The sequence below is a fragment of the Nipponia nippon genome, unplaced genomic scaffold (assembly GCF_047370975.1).
Source record: "Nipponia nippon isolate SJK-2023a ecotype South Korea unplaced genomic scaffold, ASM4737097v1 scaffold_14, whole genome shotgun sequence".
Lineage (NCBI taxonomy): Eukaryota > Metazoa > Chordata > Aves > Pelecaniformes > Threskiornithidae > Nipponia > Nipponia nippon.
The window spans coordinates 12,417,789-12,438,835 of NW_028262330.1; the positions used below are offsets into that span (position 1 = coordinate 12,417,789).

Below are 21,047 nucleotides of genomic sequence, written 5' to 3' on the forward strand. Positions count from 1 at the left end.
ATTGGAAGGTAAGAAGAAAAGAGATTGAGTCAGTTCTCTTTGAAAATCTGGGGTAATAAAATCTCAAGTTTGTATGTACAGAAAGGGTAAGTGCTATATTGTCTCATTTTTGCAGGTGTTAAGTGTAATGTGAGGATAGGGATGCTTCTAAGCTGCCTATCTGATCAAGAAGTGTAGATCTGAAGGTACTAAACACCTAAATAAAGGCAGACTAGCTACAAAAATGGGGCATGGAGCATGGTGGAGGAAGGTACTTATGAAGACTGCAAAAGAATGGGCTTAAACGCCCCCCGGTAAATGACCGTTTCCATTGTCAGTATCTCAGCTGAGAAATAGGCGAGTGCACAAAATGTGTACTTGTCATTCTTACAAGGTAGTTGGCTTCCAAACTTTAATTTTGGAACAACTGTTGAATGACAGACGTCCTTTCACTCTTTCCATGCAAATCCCCATCATAAAATCCTTCTTCGCGTCACCCGTTGCAGAGTTGCTAGTGAAACGGGATCTTTCTCCGGTAGTTTACTGCCATTGAATCATGGCTGAGCTAGACCTGGTCATCCTTTTGATGCGTGGATTTATCTGAAGACCAGACCTAGGTTTAAAAAACAAACAAAAAAAAGAGCTGTAGTGACATCATTTGTGATTGCCGCGATGTGGACTTGGTCCCATTTCTTGCCTAGGATATCCCGTATGTAAACCTTGCAATAAATTCTGTCTAAAAAGGTTCTGCTTTAAATCTGCCTCTGTCTTAAAAATGAAATGTGCATTTACTGTCTTTATTGATCTGTGTACCATACCACTCTGCACTAATAAATTCATTTCTTAATGAATTCATGTAGCCCTGTGGCCATAAATACATTTTCAAACTAGCTAAGAGTCTGCAATGAGCAGTGCAAAGAATCTGTCTGTTTAAAATGTATTTTACTGTACTTTGAAACTGGCTTCTAAAGATACTGAATGTTTCCATCAACTTGGTAATTCTCATAACCAGCTCCTGGAATATAAAATCTATTAAAATGATGCTAAATATAAAAGTGTGTATGTGTATATGTGTCATGATTTAAAAACCTAATATATATGTATCTGCACTCTGAAAAATTCTGTCTCTGGCCTTGTGATCAAGGCAGAGGACAAGTCTGTTTCTTGTTGCTTAAGGTAACAAAGGAATTCAGGCATACAGTGAAAAGCTTTTAATCAAACTAATGTTACACATTGTATCAACATCTTAATGCTGAGGAGATCTTTAGGATGAAGAAAGTATTTCAAACAAATACCTTGTCGTTCCCTGCAACATCAGTGCTTTTGATTTTAGATGGTTAACGAAGGTCTGCTGCATAGGCAAAGCCATAAATGGAATGAAATGAGGTTGCTATCAACAAAGGATTGATAAGTTGTTGAAAATTAATTTTGAGGAAAATGTCTGAAATGTTTTGCAGAGGGGAATCTGGTGCCGGGAAGACTGAGAACACTAAGAAGGTTATTCAATACCTTGCTCATGTTGCTTCCTCCCATAAAGGAAGAAAGGACCACAATATTCCTGTAAGTTGGGATATTTTCTCATTTGTTTTTTGCTCTTTTTGAAATTTGCATTAAAAAACCCACAACATTTTTATTAAAGATAAGCGGTAATGTAATCCACATAACTTTGTCTCAACCATTATTTTCTCTTTAGTAGTGGCTGAAATGAGCAGTTGCATCAAAATTTCCAGTTAATGTTAGCTGTTTAACTGCTGTTGTGAAATTAAAGGCTTTATGCAAACACTGTAACTAGAAACAGTGTCAAAGCTTTCTGGTGCAGTAAACCCCGGTTTTCAAAAAATTTAATGAGCTTGGGCCATTCTTAGTGAATTTAGTTCCCATTAGATGCAGTTTTCAGTACTATAGCTGTGACCAAGCTCTTTCAAAAGTTAACTTTAGATGGGAAAAATCACCAAGCTTAAAAACTGCTGTAGACTTGCTATCTCTAGAAGTCAGCAGCTAATAAAAGGCTCAGACTTTATTACATTACAAACAACAGACCGTACACTTTTATGTCAGAGAATCTTGGGTTTTTTGGTAACTTGTAACTACTCTGATTTAGGTAGAACTTTGTTCAGATTTCCTGCCAGACTTCAAAAATTGCACTGAATTTTTAGTAATTCTTGGCTTTAAAAAATATGAGTGGGTTTGAATATCTGTCGCTACAAGCGCTTGGATCCCTTTGCAGTGAAGTATTAATTCCAACGTTGCTACAAGCAAGTGGCTTGCTGTAATCAATACTGGCGTACGCTTGCTTTTCTCCAGTAGTACCGCAGGGGCGGCTGGGGGTTGGAAGCTTTCAAACTGTTTCATCTGACTTAGTAGCAACAGTTTCTGTCATTTTTAGTGCATGGCACTTAACGTTAAGACGTCCTTGAATGTGTCGAGTCAAACTCCTGGAAAAACAGGAGATGAGTTTTGACCAATCTGTGAAGAAAAGAAAGGCAAGGATTTGAAGTGGGAGAGAAGGGAAGATTGCTCTGCAGGTAGATTTGGAGAAATCTAGTTAAGTGTGTGGGGAAACTCGAATCTTTGCTCTAATCAAGAGCAAATAACGTGACCCTGTGCGTTGATACTTAAAGCGTTGCTGGTTTATCGCACAGAAAAGATCAAAATTAGTCTATTTGTCATGCAGTCCGAGCGTGCTGCGGACTATGTCCACATCAGTTACAGGCCTCGGAAGGAAGTTTCTTACGACTGGAGCGCCAGCAGCATTGGGTGTATGTTCGTGCCCTTCTCTTGTGACTTGGGAGAATATGTGGCTCTGGGGAATGCTATTTAGAACGTCATCCATCAAGCTTGGTTTTCTGTGTACGTTTTGATTTATCAATGTTCTTGGCTTTACTGCTGTGCAGCCTTGAACAAAACCAGCATTTTTTTTTTTTCAGGTTTTACAGGAATAAAATTGCCTACAGCTTTTTGGGGGAGAAGGGAATTACGCAGGGAAGGGGATTGTGCAGGGTTTGTACCGAGTACTTCTAAACATACTGCTGATGACTTGGAATACCTCAGGTCGAAAGACGTTTCTGGAAGCCTCTTGTCCAGCCTCCTTTCAAAACGTGCCTTCCTTCAAAGTTAGATTACATTGCCCAAGACCTTGTAAAGCTCAGTTTTGGAAATCTTGAGGGACGGAGATTATGCAGCCTCTCTGCGAACCTGTTCCAGTGCTTAACTACTTGAGGCCCTATTTTTTAATTGTTTAAAAAGTACTCCATGCTTGTTTGGCCTTTCTTACGCTGTGTTTCCATGAGCGCTTGGTGCCAGTACCTCTGCTAAAAGTACCGCCCCGTTTGAGCTTTGTCGTCGTAACAATTCCTGTGGCCACTCGCTGGGCTTGGAGACGCAGGCTCAAACTGGTCACCTTAAAGTCCCTCTGGCTTTAAACGAAACGAGTTTCCTCTCTTGCTTCTTGTGTGGCTGCATGACTGGTATGAAGTCAAGGCACAGAAAAGAAAGGAGAAAGCTGGGCTGGAAAATGTCAGTGAAGGAAAGGATGAATTCCCCTTTTTAATGCAGTGTTGGCCAATACCATTTAAATCGCTGGTTGAACTGCAGTTTAATTCTCTGCTTACCAGTGTGGTCAAATGGGATGGCAGTGTTCATCTCAAGAGTTTTGAAGATGGTTGTTGTAGTCAGCTGCTTCATGAACCATTGATGACTTATGCTGAAGACTGGAAAAGTTTTTATTCTTTGTGAAACATAGTTTAAAAACATAGTTTAGGCACAGTAAAAAGAATAGGGTAGTGTCTTGAATAAAAGTTTAATGCTTTAGTTGTGCACTTCATTTGATGCAGAATGTTTGTGTAACCAGAACAGTTTTGAAAATACAAATGAGTCTCCCTTGTTCTGTAACAATTCATTTTTATTTATATATTGCAAACAAAGAATGTCTAACCTCTACACCTAACGCTCAGAAGTTAGGAAGTGTCAGAATTGGGTTTATATATGCAACCCTAATTTGTTCCTGCCTACATATTCATTAGAAAACTGTAAAGGGCTGGTGGTGATCCACAGTACCCATCTGAACAAGCTTTGCATTACCCTGTGCGCAGAGAAGATGCTAAATAGGCTTGCTAAATAGGCTGCTAGTTACGGGTTTATTTTTATCCACCCTGTTACAAATAATTACCAGTGCCATGCGTATTACTGAGACTGTTCTGAATGCTGCATGGATTTTTTTTTTTTTATGAAGCCATTTGTAAACTGATGAATGAAGAATTATCTTCCCACCGCTGTTCTGAGGTCTAGGGTTAACTTTGCCTGGGGAAGTGCTGTACGAGTATTACAGACAAGCGCAGCCCCGGTTTGGCACCTCGGGCCATGGCCAGAGCAGCACTGGTGGTCCGCCGTGCCACAGATGCTCACAGGTACATCCCCCAGCAGCACCAGTTGTGAAGTGCTCGCCTCGCGTGAGGAGCATCACGTAGGAGCTCTACCCATCCCATGGGCGTCCTCATCACGTTTGGCATTCAGCTGCTTGTCCATGGGACTTTTCTTTCCCAACAGCTGTGACTGGGCCTGCAGATGAGTCCTGCCTAGCCCTTGGCCTGTCATCCTCAGACAGGGCTCCGGTGGGAAATGGAGTCAATAACACATCGTAGCCACAGAGGGTGGAATTACAGTGCTGCACAACCTCAATACCAGCATTTCCTAATTTTTTGAGTGTCTGAATCTGTAGCCACGCTGTCTCGTTTCCTGATTAATCCCAAGGAACGTTAAAGGCGTTGTCTTGGGCACTGCACTAGGAAGCGTGGGTCGGTGGTGATGGTAAAATGTAGAAGAGAGGCTTTAGTAATTGTGGGGCTTGGCAGAGCCAGGTGAGGCGAAGGTGGTCCCTTCAGTTAGGAATAGAGACTGGGCTTTCTAGAGCCCCGTAATGGAGGGGAGGGAGAAGTACTTGGCAGGGAGCTGTAAACATGGGCTCATCTGAAGACTGAAGGTGGGACGAAAGTGAGCCCGAATCCTTGTCTGTAGCGTGCTTGGCTGAGAGTCAGAACCGACACGTGCGCAGTCACAGTCGGTGTGCAGCAGGGGAGAGAAGGTGAAAGGTATCAGTTGTGCTCTAGCTTCACATCCAGCAAATTGGAGCTCTAAAGAATTTGGGGAGGGTGTGCTGGTAGGGCTAAAAACTTTGCCAGTAAATCTGAATATTTTCCTTGCACCAAGCATATTGTGGTTTATTCAGTTGTTAACCGTGCCACGCATGAACCAGCTTTATAAAGGCAGCCACTGTGCTTTAGCGCAGGCACCTCCGACAGAAGGTGACCCACGCTGGTACCTGTTGGTCGGGTGAGCTATCCCGTGCTCCAGGCCACCCGTAGGAGCATCTCTCGCCTTCGCTCTCAGTCGTTCTTCTGTAGGCTCAGGAGGTGTGGAGAAAAGGATCTTTAGCATACAAGGAGAGGAGGGGAACGAGGACAGGTAACTGCATGTGGGGAGGAGGCTGATGTGTCTAGAGAAGGGTTTGGACAGATTAAGTAGAGAGGAAAATGAGACTTCTAAACCGCTTAGCTTTGCGGCTCATCACTCCCATAGGCACTAAGTGAGACGGGAAAGAGAGAAAAGAATGAAACTGTGTTGTTAATGCATGTGTTAGAGCTGCTTTAATACGGTTAAGTAGTGAGTCTCTGACTCTTGGGTTCTGCTTAGTTTAGAAACTTTGTCGTTTTGGATACGGAGAGAAGTCAGTGCAAACATAGAAATAATTTAAAAAAAAAAAACCAACCCTGCATACATGCTTTTCCAAAAGAAGGAAGAGCGCTGGTTGTCCCTTACTGCCCAGGGACTGCCATGACCTTGCATGTTCTACAGGCTGGGGGATACCCTCAGCTGGACTTGCAGACTGTGGACGTACCTGGACCCTATTTGTGGTCAAATATGTGAAATCAGCAGATGTTTCCAATCATGGCAGTATGTGAAGTAGTTCTATAAATAACTGCATCCACCCACTGCTGCTGTCTCCACTTCCAGTCGCCCTGGTACCGCGTACCTCTGGTTCAGATGAACGGAACGAGACCTTTGTTCGCTTCCCCTCTCCCCAAAGCCTTCCCACCCCCAGCCCCCTCTATTTGCGCTAAAATCCAGCTTTCACAGTGATGCCATTTTAAGCTTCAGAAATAATTCCTGGTACTTTCAGGATTGCTTTCAGTGTCTGCATTTGCCTTTGTAGCCGAAATGCTAAATTGCTTAATTTGTTTTATTAATTTCAAAAGAAACATCATTGGTTTTGAAGTACAGGCTCTTGGGTAGACTCGCTCAGACTGAAGCTCCCCTTAGTGAGGACTTCCCAGATGAGCTTTAACTGCCCTAATTTAAACAGAGAAGTTCAATATGTGTCTAATTATGCTCAGTTCTGTTTGTAGTGAGGACAGAAATGGATACCCTGAGAAAGCAGCGCATCTTGTCTGACCAAAACGATTTCTAGGTGTACCTGTCCCCCGCAGTGATTAAAGGAGTGGTAATTTCATACTGAAACATCTCACCTTCTTTTAGATGCCCGAGTTGTTTTCCGAGCAGGTATGATGCAGCTTTTGCAAAATTCACATCACTTAGCTGAATAAGCCACACCTTTGCCAGCTGCTTTACAGACCTCTGTCAAAATCTGCTGTTCTGCACTAACACAGTGCTAGTTCTTTAAAAGAAAAGACATAAATGGAGGAAGCGTGCATCTGGCTTGGTATGAAAATTTCTTGAGGGGGTTGTTCCGTCACCGTATTTTCCCCCAGGCTCTGCTGTGAAGCTCAAGATTATTAAACTTGGAGACTGAGTCAAGGAAACAATGATGGAATTGAAAATTTCTGCATTTCTGTAGAAACTGTGCAAATACGAATTTAGAGGGGTTTTTATTTTACTTTATTCCTGTTCAGTTTACCCTTCTTCCTGGGAAAATTTGAAGGTCTTCCAGTTTCTTAAGATCTTGCTGCTTCTCACATGGACAGTCAGTCTTGAAAGAACGAACCAAAAGTTTTGTCTTGATTGTAGGTTTGTGTTTCTTAAATACTTGAAGTACAGTGCAAACACAAAGCCCCAAACTCCTTAACTATTGCTTTCCTCTTGGTTCTTTCATAACCTTTTTGATTCTTGAAGAACAACGATCATCTTATCCATACAAAACCACCTTGCAGTGACTAAGGCTGTAGAGAAAGTTACTTGGTGGCGTGGGTTTAGTTTGTTGTTGTTTGGCAAAACGGCGGAAAGCAGGGCACAACTCCTTAAACTCTTGCCCTTTTTCCTTGCCGCTCAAGGTCCATCTGTCGTCTTGTGTTTTCGTTGGCATTAGTCCTTTGCGTAAACACGGGTTTTAGTATTTTGCGCATGCAATGACAAGTGAATAACTTCTTTTCTGAAATGAATTTAATCAGTTTCTATGAAGTGAGTATACAGTTAAACTAAACCTACTGACGTTAATAATTTGGGATGTAACTTGCAGCTGGAATGCTTGCTTGCTAACGTATGCATTTGTTTGTTTGCAATGAACAGCCCGAATCACCTAAACCCGTGAAACATCAGGCAAGTGTTTTTCTTTATGCTTTTAAAGTTCTGTAGGCAAACTGATATATATTCTTCTATTTTCTGTCGATTTGTATTTATAACGTGTGGGAAATCTTGTAGAGGTATACAGCTAATAGCAAACTTGGTGAATGTTTAACTGGCTTTGAGAGAGTGGACGAGTGAACAGCTTACAGGTTCCTCCGCCTTGCAAAGCACTTCTCCCCACTTTAAAGTGGGGTTACTCTGTCCTGAAGGAAAAGGTTCACCCTCTCTGGCCGACCTTCTCCAATATACCTGGTTAATGTGCTGCTGAGAGAGCGCAGGACGCTTTTTTAATATTAAACAAAGTACTCGGTAAAAGAGATGATTAATGGAAGCTACAAAATTCTTTTGATTAACATACTTTTTCATCTGAATATTTTTATAGCTTCTCAGATAACCTGATAAAGACTTTGATCTCAAGCGTAAAAGGCTTGGCATAACCAATTGTCTTCCGAAATCAAGTGTTTCCCCTGACGGTCTAGGATAAGTGGTGTGAGCGATGTGGTGTACCTGCCGTGTTGCTGCCAGAGTTAATGTCGGAGCTTCAGCTGCTCTTACTGCTCAGGTTGGCTGGAGCTGCCCTGCAGATAACGCTGCCCGTCTCCTGCTCCCCCGGTCCCTCTCTCCCCGAGGGCAGCGGCAGTCGGTCTGTCCTAGAGCACCTAGGACAGAGAGCAGGCACCGCAGTGCTCCCGCTGCTACGGGCCGTGCTCGTGAAGGAGCACGGAGGAGGGCTAGGTGGAGGATGAGGGTCAGACTGTGGTAAGAGAGAAACAATCGCTGCCACGTGTTGTGCAGGATAAATGCTCCACTCCCTAACCTGAGATGGTAAGTGATGCCTTTTAGTCACGGGCACGAGCTTTTAAATAAAGAAAAAGCTTTGCAACAGCTCCGTACGGCGTAACCAAGTCTTGCTAACTGAAGAAGCTACCGTGAGTTAGTTTAGCTGATTTTATTCTTCCCCTTACATTTTTCTGAAAGCTGACTGTAGTGCAACTTAAACTGTAGTGGAAAGGAAAATAGGAGAAGAAACTTCAAGTTGGGTCTGGTATATTGGAAGGGAAAAGAAATCCCATGGACAGCTGCGATGCCTTTGCTGGTGTGTGGTGCCCTGTTAAACCTCTGTAACCCAATCATGCGTCTGAGCCCACGGTCTCATTTTCAGAAGTTACAGACATTCTTAGTATTGAACCTAATCCTCCCTCCTTGCAAACCTCAGTCAATTCTAAAGGTTTTTACTAAAATATTTCTCTGTTCCAAAAATAGACGGAGCAGTGTTTGGTTTAACCCTCCTTTTGCTTAGAGTTAGCATGTCAGGGTTGAAATAAACCGTTTGTTGGCAAACATTTTAAATGTATCAGTGGAAACATGCTAATCCAGAAGTGTTGGTACTGCATAAACCATAATCGTTAACATTTCTGTTTCGATGTCGTTTTGAACTACAGAGTGGATCCCTGTTGTATGTGAGTAGCATGTAGTTTTCCCTGCCTCACCCAGGCTTCACAACGAACTGAGTCACTGGGATGCTGGTTTTTCTGAAACTGAGACAATAAGCTGTCCTTATCGTAATGGTGCCCTGCATGAGATATTGCATGACTTCACTTTTCCCACAATACCGCGATACTGCTTTTTCCAAGTTCTGTTTAGATGCCTACGCAGGAGATGTGCCTGTTGGCCAAACTGACGCTCTTTCCAAAACACTGAACGCTTCTAAAAAAAAGTATTGGTTTTTGGCTGTAAAGCAGTCCAGCTACAAAGGAAAACTACTAAATCAGAAGCTATTTAACGTAGTGCGAGAGATTTGCTGTTTCTTAGTGACGGCTATGACAAGTCTACTTGCGAGCGCGACCCACGGCGGCTGGCTAGGCTGCGATCCCTCTGGTTGTTCTCACGGTTTTCACCCACATCTGAGGACCCACCTGAATGTTGTCTTCAAATCCTCAGAGATGATTGTAAAAATGCGCTGCTAAGAACTTTTTGCATTCAGTTGGAGAACTTTGAGTGAAATTGTGTTATGATGCATTGCAGAAGTTCCTCTGCACCGAACCAAGTTACGGTTGTGGGACACAGAAGCGCTTTAAAGCATGGGCGAAGCGTGCCTGCAGTCAGATGCTTTCAAGTGGCACAGCCGTGTATCTGTGGAGGAGTCAAATTTTGAAGTCCGTGTGCTTTCTTTTCCAGAATAGCTAGAATTTGAAATGTAAGCTGTGACATGCTTGCTGCGTTTAATATACGTAATGTGGTTTATTTCAAGCTGTGTCCAGCATGGTAAGCAAGCTTCTCGTTTTTATACTTGGTGTCTTAGCAGCAGCTGAGAGCGTGGTTGGGAGAGGGGAGCGGGAGTAATGGTGTGAGCAAATGCTTTCCCACCTTCTGATGTGTTTACATAGGAAACTTTTAGAATATAAATGGTAGATTGCATGTATTGTTATAACAGGGATCTAGCTTTTCTCCAGTTGTCAATTGAAAAGTGCTCCTGAGAACCGTAACGTTGGCAGACCTAACGTATAGTGCATAGGCACTGGGGCCTGAGGAGCGTTCGGTGTGCTCTGGGCTAAGGCTCGCACATTTATTTCTTCTGTAGTTACTTCGGAATTCAGAGAATACGGAGTCCCAAAGGGAATACATTTGGAAGTAAATAAGTTTTGAGCAGATAACTTGAGGTCACATTAAAGAACGAGCAGCCGTTAGTTTCCAGGAGGACTTGAAATATATTTCAATATACAAATAAAAGCCTCTTTTAGGTGTTAACTAGTACATTTTAAAAATTCCTGTGTAAGAATTGACCTCATGTGGAAGCCTTCTGGGGCCTTTATTCATCTATGCTATAAATAATTGGAAAAAGCAGGTTTATGAACACAAATGTCAGTTTTTGAGACTACATTCCAGACAGCTTCACTTTCTTTTTTTTGCTTTTTTTAAACCATCCCTCGGAGCAGGAAGACAATATCATATTTTCCTGTGTACATACATGCCTCCTGGGCTCATGGAAGCAGCACAGACTTTTTTTGTTACCAGACCTCCTCATGGACAGCAATTGTAAAAGCTGTTGTGCAATTTCCTTAAGATAAGTGCTTTGATTTCTACATCCATTGGCTTGAACTTGGAGACGTTTAAAAAAATGCATTAAACACACGAAGCAATGTTGGCTGAACTGAGCAATTTGAACATGATCTTTGTATTCGGGGTTGCTCGGTTCCCGTTATGCTATTCTGGCCTGCTTCTCAGGTGCATTCAGCTCAGAGGTATTGCAGTGATACAATGTCTGGCCGATTGAAAGTGAGTATTTCACTGCTTTGAAAGTAAGTTTGAAAACAGGTATTCCAAAGTAGCTATATTGTCAAATCACTGAACAGGTAGTTTAAGAATAACCTTGCACTAAAATCTTAAAACAGTTAAATTTAGTTTTTCTTCTTAAGCACTCGAAGTCTGTGCCTAATTTCATTAGCCCTAAATGTGAATTTTCTTTGCCATGTTCAATGATGTTCAACATCCATTAAGTCCTGTTCGGTCACTGCTCTGTTTGTGTGTGTGTGTGTGTTTAAAACCAAACCAAAACAACCTACATTCTTCCCTGGATGGAGGAGACTATCAGCGGATTTAGAAGTGAGGGGAAAAACGATAACCCCCTTCTGAAGGTGGTATCGCTGCCACAACCTGGGTAAAATGACTGTCAGGAAGAAGCAGAATATAGGAACCCCTCATCGCCTCTGCACTGTGCTTATGTCTGTTTATTTTTCTGTTTGTGTGGTTTTTAGGGGGAGCTGGAACGTCAGCTTCTTCAGGCGAATCCCATTCTGGAATCCTTCGGGAATGCAAAGACAGTGAAAAATGACAACTCCTCCCGCTTTGTGAGTTACTCCTTTTCTCTTTAGAGTCTGTAAATCTGGATTACTCTTTATGGAGAAATTCTTAAATTCCTATCTAATTAGTATCAGAAGCTTTATTTGTTCTTTCCTCCACAAATTCAGGGTCTCTTACAATGCTCTCTGCATTGTGTTGGGATCATTGAAGATGTGTCCTCACTGGCTTTTGGCAGAACTTGCTTTAATTTTATCCAGTTTTTAACTTCGACCATCCTTGAATTGACATAGTATAACAAATACAACTATGCTGTAGAGCTAAACTGTGGCTAGTGTGCACAAATTACTGCTGAACTACTATGAGGTATGGAGGAGTATGGCATCAACATGGAATTTGGCTAAATACGTAGCCTTCTTGTCAATAACTGACTTTTATCAATTGATTGGTTTTGAGAGAACATCCTCCATTTTCAAAAAAGCACAAAACTTGCATGTAGAAACCTCTCTAAATTTCCATGCCCTTCTGTCTTAACTGACTTACTGCCTTTTTGACTTTCCTTCAGTATGACTTATTCAAGGTGTTGGGCAGTCTTGTTGCTGGTTGATGTTTTTGTTGGTTCAGTGCCTTCTGTTCACATACTGGTTTGGTGGCAGATAACCGCTTTTGATGTGTTCCATTGTTTTAAAAATAGTGGTGGAACTCGGGGTGAATAGCTATCTACCACTTCTTAAAACGTCCTTTCCTTTGAAGGAAAAAAAAAAATCTCCTATTTCAGGGTAAAGATGTTGTTAGTACAACTTTAAAACTGTATAGCAGGTATTAAATCTTTTTTTCTTGCGAGAACAAAACTAAAATTTACAGAACAAATGAAAGATTTCTTGGCTGCCTTGACGTTTCAACAGTTGCTTGGATTTATAATGTATGAACTCGGCTCCAGTGATAAGGACTGTGGAAAACTATGACTAAATCCCTCAGATAGCCCTTTCGATCAAGAAGGGAGAGCAGAGTACTGTAGAAATTCAACTTTGATAATTTTATAGCTATATTATTTATGATGTTGCTTGATGCTTATATATGTTGGGTATGGGATTTATCATATCAACAGGTTCTGCTGCACAATAATTCTGCTTTGTTGCACGTCTTGAATCCATCAAAGATTGTACTAATTTAATGAGGATACTTTTTTTTCCCTAAAAGATGTTAGCATCTGGTTTGCATTATATTGAAGTCTGCATTGCCATCATGAACATAATCACTCAGATGGCTGCAGCTCTATTTTTATAAAGGAGCAAGTATAATGCACTCCAGATGGTGTCATCTCATGCAGAGAAAATAATCTTTAGTAACAGCCATTTTAAAACCTGACTTAAAAAAATATATATCCTCCCACAAAGTGAGAAGTGCCGTTGCTCGGCCCATACAGGCTTGACAGCCTTCGTCATGCAGCGTGAGGATGCCAGCCTGTTCCCTCCTTGCCGATAATGCCAGATCGGACTGAAATAAGGCTAGCGTCAAATCAATTTTTGTTTTCGTTTTTCTTCTACCAAAGGCTCTTGGGTTTCGGAAAATAAAGTCTCTAGTTTGCAGGGGATAGGAGAGTGGGCTTGCTGGGTTCATACTGCAGACTAAATGCTTCCTTCTGATGTGGTTTTTACAAAGCCGTGTTCTTACTGCTATAATGATAATGTGAACAGAATTCAGTTGTTAGATGACCCCCACTACAGTCTCTAACTGATAAATTAAAGATTTCATAGCAAGGTTTGCCAGAGCTAGCTAAAAGGCTGTATTAATATTTTGCTTTTAAGAAGATGAACTGGCTAAGTGAGCTCTGTAGTACAGACTTCAGTGGTGACGGAGCTTTGAAGCGGGGAGCGTGTGGGTCCCCTCTCCTGATGTGTCAGCTTGTTTAATGACTGCATTTCCTCTCAATTATTTTTGTTCGTGGAACTGGTAACTCGACAGCAGAAATTAGATGACTTTTAAGGGTGAAACAGAGTAAAGTGGTTCTGAATTATATCGGAAAAAACCATGGACTAGACCTTACGTAATGCTATACGTTTGTTTTCACGTGTAACATGGCGAAGTCAAGCCATGTCATTCGAAGAAGGCTCTGTGGTACCTGTTCTGGGTAAAAAGTTGTCAGCTGCCATTCTTGACGTGCTTGTGCTGACGCATGCGCTGTATATCTAGTCCATTGGCTGAATTTCAGTAAAATGTCAGTTCATTTTTTTGTGACAGTTATAAATATAGCTTTCTGGAATTGTTACTGAGCAAAAAGTATAAATGATTCAGTTACAAGCTGAGCTTAGTGTTCTGTATCTTCATACTCAGAAATCTGAGTTCAAGTCCTGGTCCCTGACAGGGCATGCTTGAAGACGAGCGTGGCGTGGTCATTTTAGTGCTCCTGGCTTTCCAACCAAACTGCGGATGAAGCAGTAGGGAGGAACCATGGAAGTTAAAGTATTCCACCAGTTTTCTTGAAACTTGGAGAAATCACTTTGAGTTCAGTACAACCACAGTCACGGAGCAGTTGCTTTGCTCTGAGACTAAGTCAAGATAAGGCCAGTAGGTAGGTTCTACCTTTCTCTGCATTCACTGGTGTGACTGGGGGAGAAGCTTGGTCACTCTTGTGCACACAAATATTTCTTTTTGACTTGAATGGGCTTTATCGGGGAAGTCGAGAAGGGTTGGGTGTTGGTAAGAAGTTGCAATAGCTCAAATGATTGCAGCAACTTGCTCGGGTGTAAGTCTGCAGCATGGCAATATGCCCCCCAATGTACACTTACTAGGTCAGGCCGTTGCTAGAATACATGTATTCTACAAGCTTGTAGAGTGGAATATTTAATATGAAAATCAATAGTACAGTCCCTGAGCTGAATGGATCTGCCAAACAGGAATTCACTTTAACATACTAATAGCACTCATCAGTCAGACTTCAGATAAGTGAGGATTTGGGTACTGATTGTAAGAGTGCTTTCAGAAGGCTTCCATGTTAGTAGGTGGCTTTGTGCAGATACCATCAAAAGAAGTGTTTACAGTTGTTAGCAAAAATCTGTGATGCTCCCTGATCTCTAAAACCTGTTCGTATGTGGGTAGAGGACTGTAGAAATTGGATGCAGTGAAAATGGAAAGCCCAGTATAGAATCATAGAATTGTTAAGGTTGGAAGGGACTTCTGAGATCGAGTCTGACCTGTTAACCAAACTGCCTGGTCCACCTCTAAACCGTGTCCCTAAGCAGCACATCCACATGTTTTTTGAATACTTCCAGGGACTGTGGTTGCACCACTTCCCTGGGCAGCCTGGGCCAGGGCCTGACAGCCCTTTTGGTGAAGAAATTTTCCCTAATACCCAACCTAACCCTGCCCTGGCGCAGCTTGAGGCCGTTCCCTCTCATCCCATCGCTTGTTCCTGGGGAGAAGAGACCGACCCCCCCCGGCTCCAGCCTCCTTTCAGGCAGTCGCAGAGAGCGATGAGGGCTCCCCTCAGCCTCCTCTTCTCCAGGCTGAGCCCCCCCAGCTCCCCCAGCCGCTCCTCCCCAGCCTTGGGCTCCAGCCCCTGCCCCAGCCTCGCTGCCCTGCTCTGGCCACGCTCCAGCCCCTCCATGGCCGCCTTGGGGTGAGGGGCCCAGCGCTGAGCACAGCACTCGAGGGGCGGCCTCACCAGTGCCCGGTATGGGGGGACGATCCCTGCCCTGCTCCCGCTGGCCACACTACTCCTGACACAAGCCAGGATGCCATTGGCCTTCTTGGCCACCTGAGTACAGTGCTGGCTCGTGTTCAGTATAGTCACTGGGTATTCCCACTGGTTTCTTCACATGTTTGCAACCAGGGGAATACCTAACAGTTTCACGAGTGCAAACTTGAAATACAGTAATGGTGCTGCTAAAAGTGGTCCAACTCCAAGCTGGAGCCTGTTGTCCTGTTGGGAATGTTCATAGCCAAGTGATAAATCAGATTGGGGAACTGATGCAGCTTAAAAGTGGTGTAATATATCCACTTGCAACCACTTTCTTTCCAAGAGCTGCTCTGTATGTGGGAAGTATGCTCTTTATTTGGTCCTTTGAGGCGAAAAGGAGATGTATGTGGAAGAAATGGGTATATTGTCCCTCTCTGTTGTGGTTTCACCCCAGCCGGCAACTCAGCCCCACCCAGCCGCTCGCTCGCTCCCCGCCGGCAGGGTGGGGGAGAGAATCAGAAGGGCAAAACTGAGAAAGGTCGTGGGTTGAGATAAAGACAGGTTAATAAGGAAAGCAAAAGCTGTGCACACAAGCAAAGCCAAACAAGGAGTTCATTCCCTCCTTCCCATCGGCAGGCAGGTGCTCAGCCACCCCCAGGAAAGCAGGGCTCCATCGCTCTCTTAGCCCTTTCTGTACCAACTGCTGGAACAGAGAGGCCATGCAGATAGCAGCCATCCTGCTTTTGGAAATGGAAGTAGAAGTGTGATGGCCTGGGCAGCAGACTGAGATTCAGGATTGCTGCAGAGAAAGCACCTGTAGGCACCAATAAGTTTGCTATAAAAATATGTGCACTTAAAATCTTGTTGCTTTCAACCTTGGAGAGCGTGTTTTGTCAAGGTGAGAAATTGAGCTTTGCTTTCAGGGAAGCTTTTCCTAAGTCTAGATTACAAACTTACCTAGAATATGAGTTCTTTAATCTACAGAAAGCGTTTGTGTGCAGCGTAACAAATTCCATTGACATGATGGCTGAGCACATTGAAGGCAAAAGATGTAATTTGAAGTTGTGCAAAATGCTTGTTATGTGAATGCAAGTAGGATTGTGTTTTTATATAGACAGCATTGTTGTCTTAAAAATCAGTAATTACAAAAACATCTCTTTTCTTTACAGGGCAAGTTCATTAGGATTAACTTTGATGTTACTGGTTATATTGTTGGGGCCAACATTGAGACCTGTATCCTACTTCACGCCACGTCATTGTAAACTGCAAGTTTCCCGATTGTTTTGCTTTTAACCCTAGAATTCATTGAAATGCAGTGAAAGGTTACCACATTTCTACATTCCTTTGACAACATCCATCTCTTTGTTTCAAAATAGCCGATCAAATATCACAGTCGGTGTGCTTACTCATGCTTAGAAATTGGATACTCCAAAATTTAGCGCTCTGAAATCTGCTGGATTTTCAGACTAGCCTTAAAAACAGGGTGTATTGAATAAAGAAACCGTTTAAAGTGTGCTTGCTCTATGAACGTTTCTAGAAAAAAAAAAAAAAGCCTTCCTCATCAGAAGTTGAGTTACTGTATTGTGCCAAAAGCTTGGGTTTGCTCTCCTCGGCGCTGCCGAAGCAGCTCTCCGCCTGGACGGAGGCGATGCTCGCTATAAAGCGAGAGCGCTGGAAGGGCTGGGACACCTTCTGTTTTCTGAGGTCTTCTGCATACCAGCATAGGCTCAATCACACGAGACTTACTAGCAATTAATTCTAAAGCCTAATTCAGTTTTAGCTTTGAGGATCATTTTTATTTATGATTGTGTAAGAACAAGGAAAAACTCTTGCACTGAAAGCCCTTCTCTAAAGTTGTTTTCTTTATACTAAAAATAATGCATAATTTTTTTTTTTAGTTTGTTTAGCCTGTTTTCTGGGGGAATAGCAACAGGGTGGTCCTAAAATTATGAAATTGGATGTCTTAGTAAACAATATCATGTGAGTATTAACCATAAACTATGCTGCAGTTAAGCTTTCATCCTGTTGCTATGGGTTAAACTGCTTAATTTTAAGTGCATTGAATGTTTGGAACTGTCACAAAATATAATTTCCCAATAAGGCTGGGAAAGATCTGTAGTTATTCAAAATATGCTTTAATGAGAAATAGATTTTTTTCATTCAGCACAGCACAGGAATGAAGGCAGTTTTTGCTTTTATGAAAGTTCAGATGAATTGTTTTGCCTTAGAGCTTTAGGAAAACAGGAGGACTTCAGTCTTAGGGAATTTTTTCTTCATCATGGGAACTCAGCCTTGCTCCTAACCTGTGTCATTTCAAATCCTTATCCCCCGTTTGTTTTACAATATGGAATATCAAGAAATAAAAAGTTAAATAGCGTTACAGCTTATGGCAGCTTCCTAGACGCTATCTGCTGCACAAATTGAATTTGGGAGCTGTTTAACGGCAGCGTGTATGTACGTAAAAATGCAATGCTTGAAAGAAATGACAAACGCACTTCAGATAAAGTACTTTTTTGAGTCCAGCAGCTGCTGGGTTTTGGTATTAAGAGTTCAGCTATGCCCTTAATAGACGAAGTGATTGCAAATGAATGGCCAGCTCCTCCTCTCACTTGGGCTTCAGCTGATCCATTACGGGCACTCGTCAGCTGCACGTGGCAGGGAAATGCTCTCAGCAGCTAAGAAATGGGTTTGCTGAAATGACACGTGGGCTTCTACCAGCCCGAACTTGAAATCTCTTCTTTAAAGTTACTGAAAGTTCATATTGGACACAGTCCTGTCATTACTATTAAAGTTCTGTTTGGTCTTAAAGTAATTATATAGCCTGCTTTGACAATTTTGTCTGCATTGGACGTTTTTAACCGAAAATTGTAGAAGATCCTTGACTAGTTATAATCAGACTTGTTGGAAAAGTCTCGTGCTGTTCGTCAGGCTAAAGATGAGCGGACATTTCATATCTTCTATCAACTACTAGCTGGAGCAGGAGAACACCTGAAGTGTAAGTTGAGAATATCATTTTGTAAACCTGTTGCTTCTGTGTGCCACGCTTCTTATTTCAGCGTGAACACAGTCGCGTTTGAACTATTCTTTGGTCTTGAGACAGTGGGTTTTAAAAGAAGAATGGAAAGCCAGGTGGCTTTGTTCTGAAATAACTTCTGTGTCTTATCAAGTATGCTGTCAAGCAACTGTTGCATTTCAAGCGAACGGCTCCTACATGACAGAGTCTGGTTTGGGCAGCCTCTGTCTGGGAATCGCTGGGTTGAAACTGCAGTGCTCCCAGCTGATAAACAACAAACCTGGTCAGCAGCGACAGCCGTATCTATTCTGGACCATGCCTTCAAACTGGGTAGAAAAGCAGCTATTTTACCAAAACATAATGAAACCCTGTGGCTTTCTTCAGCCATTGCAGTACTATGTTGGTTATCTACTACTCTTCCCCCCGCTTGGTAACTGGGAATGTCTGTTAGGTTGTGATAAGTGAGACTATATGACAGTACAGACCTCAGAGAATTGATCCACTCTTTCTCCTCCTGTGTGAGATAAGCCGATGTTTAGCATCCTTGATGTGGTAATCATGAATACCTAACTCCATTTCTGCCTGCGTCTGTTACCTTTCAACAGAGATACTTGTTTTAGGATATTCCACATAGGGATTTGAGATTATGCTAGATCTGAGTCGGGTAATGTTCTGTTTACAGGCTTAATGCGTTAAAGAGCTAATGTAGGTTGCTACAGATAGAGGTTCTGGGAATCTGGCTTCAGCTTCTAAGGTACACTCATATTTTTAGAGTTTCAGAAGCTGTATAATGGCTTGTAGCCATATTTGAGAAACTGATTTTTGTAAAGCATATTTTGTGCATTTAGTGAGAACAGAGTACAGGTGGGTGTGAACGGCATTTCTTCAGCTTATTTTTCTGTCTCTTCCCCTTCCCCCCGATACAGCCGACTTGCTGCTTGAAGGATTTAACAATTACAGATTTTTATCTAACGGCTACATCCCCATTCCTGGGCAACAAGACAAGGATAACTTTCAGGAAACTATGGAAGCCATGCATATCATGGGATTTTCGCATGATGAGATCTTGTGTAAGTTATTGACCCTTTTGGATTTTTCAAGTGTACTTTTTTCTCTTGCGCGCACACACACGCTTGCTAATTTAATGCCACCAAATTTAATGTTGCTTCAGTGTCTTGACAGCCTGCAGCAAATGTTTGCTTAACATGAGCTATAGAGCTGAATTAAATCCATTTGCCCAAAAAGTACAGTACAAACTTGGTTTCCTCTCTGAACGCATACTTTGAATTTGGAAGGGAAGTGACACAAGTAACAAAAGAAAAATTTAAGCTGAGCCCTCTTCAATTAACCTGTTGCTTATGTCTTTTGGTAACACAGCAATGCTGAAAGTGGTGTCTTCAGTGCTACAATTTGGAAATATTTCCTTTAAGAAGGAGAGAAACACTGATCAAGCTTCTATGCCAGAGAATACGGGTAAGTTGATCGCGTTTGTATGGCTTCCTTTGACTTGCGGCATGGTTTTCTTCCTGCCATTTGCTTAGTGCATGTCGTTAAAAGTACAGAGCAGTCTTCTGAGCTCCCCTGATAGCATTCTGTGCCAGAAAGAGGCCACGACTGTTATGGTAGTAGCCAACGGGCAATTATTAAAACTCTCCTCTTCCATTCTCATAATGCAGACAAATTTAAGTATCCATCAACAGAATTTATGCTGTTTGCATTGCTTCTAAACTTTGAATAAGTATTTCAGTTGTAGTCTTGTTTAGCGCTGCCTACAAAGACTTAAGCACTAGGAAAAAGTGCATGCTTACATCAGTTTGTTTTCTTTGGTTCTTGACAGCCGTTTTCTTGCCAATGATAAGGGCCCTGGAGCCAAGCACAACTTCCATAGTGAAATGGCTGAACATAAGAATGCTGTATTTAGAAAAATCTGATTTCTGAAGTGGCATGACAAGTGTGACTAAGTTTTAATTTATCAGTTAGTACCTGCAAAGTGATCAGCGTTTTGAGGAGTATATTTCTTCACAAAAAAAGAGCTGCTGAAGCACATCTCAGGTTTTTTATTTAATACTTCAGTACCAGCCTCTTAAATGCTCTCATGGAAAGTCAGCTTTGAGAACTGACATCAGTGGAAAGAGCAGTAAGAACCATCGTTCACAGGACCTGCTGCACGTGCACAACTCGGATTCTTCTCTGTCTCTCGTTTCGTTATTGTCCTAAATTGCTGTGCACGTAGGTTGCTTGCCAGGTCCAAAATTTTGGTCATTTCTCAGGGCGGTGGCCTGCTGCCCAAAGTGTTTCAGCAAGCAGGTATGGATGAAAGGTCAATAATCATTGACTCGATATTTGGCTGGCAGTTGGCACTTTGAGTTTTGCAGTGAGGAAAAAAGGCTGGGTGAGGGATGAGTTTTTTGGGCTGTTAGTGCCAGCTTAGGCAACTCAACTGAGTCATTGTCCGTTTAGAAGGTGGGATGTGGAAAGATAGAAATGCTTCTTACTTCCTGACTATCTTGACTTTTGTTGTATTACCACTGTTTCTTGGACATAAATTCTGAATAATATTAGATATAAATATATTGATACTATTGGATATTTATAATACTGGATACAAAATTCTGAATTACAAAGCAAAGACGCTGAAAAGTTCAGATCATAGTTAAAGCATGTTTCTCTTCTCTTGTATTTAAAAATTACTTTATTTGCTTATGTGGTCTTTGTTATTTTATCTTTCTGAAGACACTGAGCAAAACCGATCTCTCCCTTCTTGTCATGCGTATTGTCACATCTCGCTGGAATGGGTTTCCCTAGCGTCCTCTGGAGAAATAAGTGTGTCCGGACAGCGATTCAGCTCATTTAGAGGCGCGCGTCTGAAGCAGGTCACGTTAGTGTCTCTGTAGATGGGAGGGAATTTGCATGGGTAGTGGAGATGTGGACCTATTCAAAGAACATGGGAAGCAAATTCTACCCTATAGATAATAAATATAGATAAACAAATACCTGTTTCAA

General features: G+C 42.2%; 1 protein-coding gene across 4 annotated transcripts in view; it reads left to right on the forward strand.

Moving 5' to 3' along the window:
• MYH10 (myosin heavy chain 10) overlaps positions 1 to 21,047 on the forward strand; it is a 104,501-nt gene that overhangs the window by 48,065 nt on the left and 35,389 nt on the right. For 2 of the 4 annotated variants that reach the window (XM_087751307.1, XM_087751305.1), the window contains exons 5-11: positions 1,437 to 1,539; positions 7,498 to 7,527; positions 11,310 to 11,402; positions 16,201 to 16,264; positions 17,928 to 18,026; positions 18,971 to 19,114; positions 19,422 to 19,517. In XM_087751307.1, the coding sequence (XP_087607433.1) occupies positions 1,437 to 1,539; positions 7,498 to 7,527; positions 11,310 to 11,402; positions 16,201 to 16,264; positions 17,928 to 18,026; positions 18,971 to 19,114; positions 19,422 to 19,517 (629 nt within the window). Of the gene's footprint in view, positions 1 to 1,436; positions 1,540 to 7,497; positions 7,528 to 8,996; positions 9,015 to 11,309; positions 11,403 to 16,200; positions 16,265 to 17,927; positions 18,027 to 18,970; positions 19,115 to 19,421; positions 19,518 to 21,047 lie in introns of all 4 variants that reach the window. The other 2 variants (XM_087751304.1, XM_087751306.1) reach the window with 2 other exon arrangements.